The 7824-nt window shown below is 40.5% G+C and overlaps 1 protein-coding gene across 1 annotated transcript in view; it reads left to right on the top strand.

Moving 5' to 3' along the window:
• Lrp2 (LDL receptor related protein 2) overlaps positions 1–7824 on the top strand; it is a 161662-nt gene that overhangs the window by 54337 nt on the left and 99501 nt on the right. The window contains exons 10-13 of the mRNA XM_021193735.2: positions 2601–2729; positions 4925–5094; positions 6101–6324; positions 6727–6933. Coding sequence (XP_021049394.1) covers positions 2601–2729; positions 4925–5094; positions 6101–6324; positions 6727–6933 — 730 coding nt within the window. The remainder of the gene's footprint in view (positions 1–2600; positions 2730–4924; positions 5095–6100; positions 6325–6726; positions 6934–7824) is intronic.

The raw sequence follows: 7824 nt of genomic DNA, 5'->3' as shown, positions 1-7824 counted from the left end.
GGGTTGTGGGGTGGTAAGGGGGGTGGGGACTGTAGGGGGTAGGGCTCGGGGGTGGGGCTTGGGGGTGGGGTTGAGGGGGTGGAGCGTCAGCTGTCTCGAAGTGGAAACTTGATGAGCCTTGAAGTCTTCAGCAAGAGTGACTCGCTTTTACAGTGCGCCCTGTCCTGTGCTGCCCATAGCCCGTTCCTGTGCTTTCCCCTTAACGTGGCACATTTCCTGTCCTCCCAGTATACAGCTCTGAACTGAGGCATGTCTCTAGGAGCTTCTTAAACGTCAGAGACTCTCGTCTCTTCTGTTTTTAACTTCGCAAGGTGTTTTGAGGTCTGTAGTTTTACACGTAGCCTGGTAATAATGTGATGCGGTGTTTGTTTTTAGGGCTTACCCAACACTTTCAGTCAGATGCGCAATGGGAGCCGCAATGGCTGACCAGTAGCGGATGAGTTTTAAATTTCAGCGAATATCCTTCAGTCGCCCCACCCCCGCCCCACCCCCAGGCTCTTTCTGGGACATTCATACAGACAGCCTCATTTAGAGATAAGCTCAAAAGTCTACATTTTGAGGGCCTTTGTGACTGGAGGGGCCCCCTGCCACCTGCAGAGGCCTCTTCTGTGACCTTCCCTGTCAAAAATTCGAGAATGCATGGTTTACTTTTGAGGCTGTTTGTGTCAAAGATGACTGGTTTTTTTATCGGTGTGAAGAGAAACTCTATTTAAGTCAAATACAGGACTTTATGAAACCAGATCTACGCTCATTTAAGCTGAGCTGGGAGTTCAGGAGAATTGTTTTGGTTTGTTCTCTCAAGCATTTCAACTCAATAAATCCTCTGCAGGGTTTTCACCCTCTGCATGGCTGACTCGTTAGGCTTGAGGTGTGGGGTGCCTTCTTCCACAGGTCTCTCCACTGTACGCTTCGGTGGTAAATCAAGACTAGAGCCGAGTGGGATCTGGTGTCTTTCCACCATTCCTTGGCCCTTGGTAGTTTTGACCTGGCAGTGGAGTCTGTGGCATGCAGGAACCGTTTACTGGGCTCATTGTTTCTGACTGACAAGACATGCTGGCTGTTTGTTGACAGAATGACATTGTGTTGCAGAGGTCCGGGCAGGGAGGTCATTCAGCACGAAGGGTTTCACACAGCCAGGCTCAGATCTTAGGTGATCTGAGCCCAAAAGCAGTGTTTGAATTTTGTCAAAGCAGTATTTGTTGGTAGGAGTTGGGCAGAGAATAAGAAAGGAAGAGATAGACATAGATCGATGTGGAGGGACCATGCATGGGCTGTGTTTCATTTTGGGCCGTTTTTGTGAAAGTCCCCTGTTCTACTTTTGTTTCGTATTTTATTTGACTAATGATAGCTGTTTAATTAGCCTTCACTTTTCACAGTTAGGGATCTAAATAGCACATAGGTAAATAGGTAAATAAGGACTTACATGGTATAATGAAAGCACCAACTCAGAAGTTGTCCCCTAACTTTCACACACATACCCTGGAATGCATGTAAACACACACACACACACACACACACACACACACACACACACACACACACACAATTAATAAAAATTAGGTGGTATCTGCTCATAGTGGCACTCTTTAATGCCAGCAGAGGAAGTTCAAGGCTAGGATAGCCAGGGCTACATAGAGACTTTGTTTATTTTAAACAAACAAACCAACCAACAAACAAATAGATAAGGAATTATAATCAATGCACTTTCCTAATGCCAGGGGCTTAGCTGGCTGTTCACAGTTAGATAGGGAGAGGTCACGGATATGAAGAGTATTTAAATGAAGAGTTTATATGAAGAGTTGACCAAGGACTGGACCATTTGAGCATCCTTCAAACCTTACAGTCGTGAAGAAAGTCTCTAATTCTAATTTACATTAGAATTCCTTGTCCTTTTTGTGTGTGAGATATGTATCTCTTTTATGTAAGAGACATTCAACTTTTTAAATGCATGAGCAATTTAGGAATAAACAGAAGATTAATTTTAATGTTGCTTATTACTTTGACGTCAAAGCGAAGGCACTTGGGTAAACAGAAATCCCCAAATACTTAATTGGAAGCTACAGACCAATTTTTTTTTTTTTTTAAATTAGGGATCTTCTTACAAATTCAAAGATAATGTTGCTCAGTAGAACTTTCTGGCAAATGTATATATTCCTGCAGCTTCACTTTTCTTGTTTTCAGTAGTCACAGGTAGATATTGAGGTCTTCAAGTGTGGCAGGCAAGGCTTAGACACTTATGTTTCTGTAACCAGGGGACACATGGCTAGTATTGGGAAAGCATAGGTACAGGGGAAGTATTTTTGCCCAAACGCGTGCATCTTGTAAGCCCATGTTAATTAATACTACCAATGAGACATAGTAATGTGAGTCTGTGGGTGTTGGTGCCATGAACCCCTGTAGAAGTGAGCCTCCCTGGAGACAGTGTTCTTGGGCTTTTTTCCCCTCGACGAAAATACCATTTTTACGTTTCTGCTTCCTGTTTTGTATATGTCTCAAGGACTTAATAATGTTTCTGGACAAATCCTCCAATATTTCTTGCTGGGAATTCCCCAAGAAATGCTGATGAACAAGATTATGAATGTGTTTCTCTCACGTGGCAGATTTCGATGACTGCCAGATATGGGGAATTTGTGACCAGAAGTGTGAAAACCGACAGGGCCGTCACCAGTGCCTCTGTGAAGAAGGTTATATCCTGGAGCGTGGACAGCATTGCAAATCCAACAACTCCTGTGAGTACACAGCATCGAGCTTCCAGTATCTTCCTTCCATAGCCAAGGCAGAAGAAATAACAGTATTCATGTCTGTGGCAAAGCTTTATAACACCGCAGAGTGGAGGTAGTCTTTCGGCCTGAGAGCAAAGATAAGCCTTGATTGTATATTATTATTAAGGATTGATTTGCATATTAATGGTGAACATTCCTAATATTTTTCTCTTTTCTGCCTTCCCTTTTGCTGTACTCGGTATTGAACCTATGGCTATCAGTCTTTTTTTGTTTCCCCCCAGAGATAGGGTTTTTCTTTGTGTGGTCCTGGTTATCCTGGGACTCACTCGGTTTTCCAGGCTGGTGTTGAACTCATAGATCCATTTGCCTGTGCCTGGGATTAAAAGCATGTACCACTGCTCTGCTGAGTTTCAGTCAGTTTTAATGGCTTCTTTACTGGCTTGGGCTATTGTATCACCCAATTAATTTTATTGTGGAATAAGATTTATGGCTGCCATTGATTGGCACAAATATTTAGCCTTTAATTAATTTGCCTGAAATTATAAGTAAAAATAATTTAGAAAGTTTCAAAATGGACATGCTAAGTTTGTTTTACATTTTTGTGAACATCGAATTCTAGTTATTCTAAGGATATTCCTAGACTGATGGAAATCAGTGTGTCATAGCTGTTTTTGGAGTGTTGATTTTAATTCCTTTCCTCCCTCCCTCTTTCCTTCATTACTTCCACTGATGCACGTGGCCAGCCCTTAGCTCTCAGCTCACACTTGGCTTTTAAATGCCTCTGGTGCCTTCTGAAAGTGCACTGCTCATGTGACCCACGTGAACAACCCCTTTTCTTTCTTTCTTTTTGCATATCCCGTATGTACTACCCTTTTAGGTACAGATGATTTTGACAGCTACATTTATTCATATTTGAATAAGATAGTATGCTCATGATCAGTTTGGAGTGATGGCATATGGTTGTAATCCCAGCACTTGGGTGGTGGGAGTTCAAGGTCTTCTTCAACTCCTTAGTAAGTTTGAGCCAACCTGGACTATGCGAGATCCTGTCTCCAGACAAGAAAATAAAAATAGTTTCATGTTAAAAAATGTAAGTCTAGCCATATTATGTCCTTCCATCCTTGATTCCTTCTCCCAAGTTTTATATTTTCTTTGCCATAAGCAATTGTTCTTCATTTCAATCTTAGAGAATTTAAAAGTGCAAAAGCAAAAGTACAGTTATAGGTTTAACCCCATCTTTACCAGTAAAAAAAGTACAGTTATAGGTTTAACCCCATCTTTACATGTACCAGTAAACATGAGCATTTGCTAATGTCACTTAAATGTTTTCTAGACTGTTCAGTATAAACTCTTCCATGGCTGTTATTATCATCATTATTATTTTGTGTAAATTTATGAGACAGTTTCTTACACTGTAGTTCATGGTGGCCAAGAAATCACTGTGTAGACCATGCTGGTTTTAAACTGGATAGTCCTCTTGCCTCAGTAGCAATTACAGGAACGAACTACCACTCTCTGCTTCAATTATTATTTTATATTATATAGCACGGTATATCAGCTTTGAATGCATGTACAGCTCTACAAAAACATCTTTTTTATGTGTCTGAGTGCTTTGCCTGCATGTGTGTCTGTGCAACAAGACATCCAGAGAAGGGTGTCAGAAAACCTGGAACCGGAGTTATAGAAAATTACAAGGTGTCCTTCAAGCTGTGGGACTCAAACCTGCATCCTCTGGAAGAGAATCCAGTGCTTTTAACCACCAGCCATCTCTTTCCCCCCTGCACATAATTTTTTAAACCAGTCAGTCATATTTTTAGCTACTACTAATAGGACTCAGTGAGTGATTCAATGATGATATCTCGAATACTGGAGAGTCTGTGGTGTAGACTTGGATCCACCAGAGCCATACCTTCCTGGAGTCTTTAAAATGTGTTCTGTATTTAACAGAGCATGAGCATACATGTGACTGTAAGCTGTCCAAATCAAGAGACTTCCTGTATTCTTTTCCTAACTGCACTGGACCAACAGTGAGGACTCTGCTCTAACCCACTGATTAACCCACTTTGTTAAGCATCTTTGTGAGCCAGTTCACCTCGTGGAAGGCTGGGAGAAGGATTGTGTCTGTTTGTCTCATGGGAATCATAGAGGCTGACACCAGTTGTTCCTCACTGTGTTTTGGCTGTCTTCCTTCTCCCTTGCAGTCAGTGCGGCCTCCATTATCTTCTCTAATGGTCGGGATTTGCTAGTTGGAGATCTTCACGGAAGAAACTTCCGGATTCTAGCGGAGTCTAAGAACCGTGGAATAGTTATGGGAGTGGATTTTCACTATCAGAAGCACAGAGTTTTTTGGACAGACCCCATGCAGTCGAAGGTAAATAGAAAATTCAAGGGCATAGCTTATGGGCCAAATGGAACCTAAAGCACCAAGTGTTGATAGCTTTTCATTTTGGGGGGAGGAGAGGGGGAAAATTCCTTTGTTTTTTGACAAGAATAGCCTTTGAGATATTTTATGTTAGTCAGCGTTTTTTCCATGCTATACTATTACATGTGACCTATGAGACAAAGACAGCTATTATTTGGATTAGCCTTGAGCAACTTTTAATTTTATTCGTAAAGGAGTCCAAAAGCCTAATTAAAAGAAATCATAGACCTTTCAGAACTAGATAGATATTTAGTCGCCATTTTGGAAACTTGATCATTTAAAATATAAAAATACTCTTCTTACTTGCATGATAAAAATCAGATTTTTTTTTTTAAAACCTTCATCATGCACATGGAATTGTAATTGAAGGTTGGGCAAAAATTGTTTGTTTTTTTTTTAATGCGATAGTCAAAATCTCATTGTATTGTTTTACTTAGAAAGTAAGATTGATTTTTGTTAGAAATTTGAATATAACAGATTCAGATTCATGAAACATAAATTTTAGAAACCACTAAAAAATCATGGAATTTTGTTTATTCTTGCTGCATTTCTTTTAATGTGAAACCAAGTATTCCTTTAAAACATTCTAATTAAGTCTAACACACAAAGTTGAATTTTGATCATTAGCAATTCTTATTTGGATAAAACTAAAAATCAAAACAAACTACTATCATCTTTATCAAAACAAAACAACAAAACAAAACACTATGAATCTTGGCCATGTATTTACCTTATATATACTGAACAGAATCCATTTTCTTCTGGTAACATTGTAGGGTTGAGGTAGTACTTTCTATCTATCCATCCGTCTGTCTGTCTGTCTGTCTGTCTGTCTGTCTGTCTGTCTGTCTGTCTATGTATCTACTACAGATAGATACATATAGATAATAAAATATAGGACAACAGGGTTCATGTTCAGGTTTAGGAAGTATAACAATTGTGTCATTTCTTTCAGGTTTTTTCCACTGACATTAATGGCTTAAATACCCAAGAAATTCTTAATGTTTCTGTTGATGCTCCAGAGAATCTGGCTGTGGACTGGATTAATAATAAACTTTATCTGGTAGAGACAAGAGTCAACCGCATTGATGTGGTCAACTTGGAGGGAAATCAGCGTGTTACTCTCATAACTGAAAACCTAGGGCATCCTAGAGGAATTGCCCTTGATCCAACTGTGGGGTAAGTGACACCCATTCCTCACCATGTACATCTAACCTCTACTGGACTCATTGAAGGTTAATTCTGAGTTCTTTCAGTTCTGTACTCTAGAACCTATGTTTAGTAGGTTCCTAGGTATAGAGGCTTTAACAGAGTTCACTAGATATTAGTCCATATGAGGAGATGTAATCCAACCACGCCTATTGGTGCCCTGGAAGCACCTGACGTGTTGATGTCACTTGTCTTCTTCCTATTTAACCACAGCACACCACATGCCTACTTCCCTCAGGCTTAAACGCAAACGTTTTGTTAAAACAAATATTTAAAAACAAATATTTGATTGCAAATGTTTGCATATGTGAGTTTTAGGAGGATAAAGTAAATTACAAACAGACTCTTTCATCTTCTGCTCTTCTTTTGTAGCTATTTGTTTTTCTCAGATTGGGGAAGCCTCTCTGGGCAACCCAAGGTGGAGAGAGCCTTCATGGATGGTAGCAATCGGAAAGACCTGGTAACGACCAAATTGGGGTGGCCTGCTGGGATCACTCTGGATCTGGTGTCCAAGCGAGTTTACTGGGTGGACTCTCGTTATGACTACATTGAAACTGTAACGTATGATGGAATTCAAAGGTGAGGTCTTTTTGTTTTTTATTTTTACTTTAAAAAATTTTTTTAAATGGCTTTATAAAGTTGGGAGGAATTGTATAACTATGAAGGACCAGAATTAAAATCAATTTTGTGAAATGTGAGCATGATTGATCTTTGTGTCGACTTGTGCCCTCAGTGACCTGCTCTTTCTTAGCACCAGGAGGCAGAGATGGATGGCTGTCTGTGAGTTCGAGGCCAGCCTAGTCTACATACAGTTATACCTTCCACAAAACAAACAACCAACCAAAAAACAACACAAAACATTTATTTTCTTATTTTTTATTGTGTATGTTTTCATCTTTTTAAAGAGCCCCGTTGTACTGTTGTCAGGGCTTGGTAACATTTTTTTCTTGGATAATAGTTTCTCCTTGAGAAACCCTCTCTCTCCTCTCCTGTGTCTAATCAAAGTCAGCTGTGGTACACATCCCTTATTTCCCTCCTTTTCTCAGTATCCTCTGCCTTGTTTTCTTCTTATTTCAGAAGTTCTGGCTACTGTGCTCCCGCAATAACTCTGATCTGTGGACAGTTTCCTCCGACAGTTAAGAGTGGTAGCACTGAGTGTTTGCCAGGTGCTTGCCTGCATTCTATTATCTGGTCTCCTAGTTGCTGAGGAATGGTCTGTGGTGGGATGGGATACTGCTGTTGGGGAGTCATCCACCAGATTTCAGATCCTGACTCACTCCATCCATCTATGCATGCATCCATCCATTCATCCGTCCATCCACGGAGTTTAAAATTCCATCTCACATCCTAGACTTTTATGTGAGGCAACCGTAAAAGTGTGAAGACCAAGTGAGAAAACAAGCTGAACGGATGATTTCCTCTTCTTCTTCCTCCTCCTCCCCCTCCTCCTCCTCCTCCTCCTCCTCCTCC

Source organism: Mus pahari, chromosome 3, assembly GCF_900095145.1.
Source record: "Mus pahari chromosome 3, PAHARI_EIJ_v1.1, whole genome shotgun sequence".
NCBI classification, from domain to species: Eukaryota; Metazoa; Chordata; class Mammalia; order Rodentia; family Muridae; genus Mus; species Mus pahari.
Note: the sequence above shows the minus strand (reverse complement) of the source record. Positions and strands in the feature narration are given on the sequence as shown.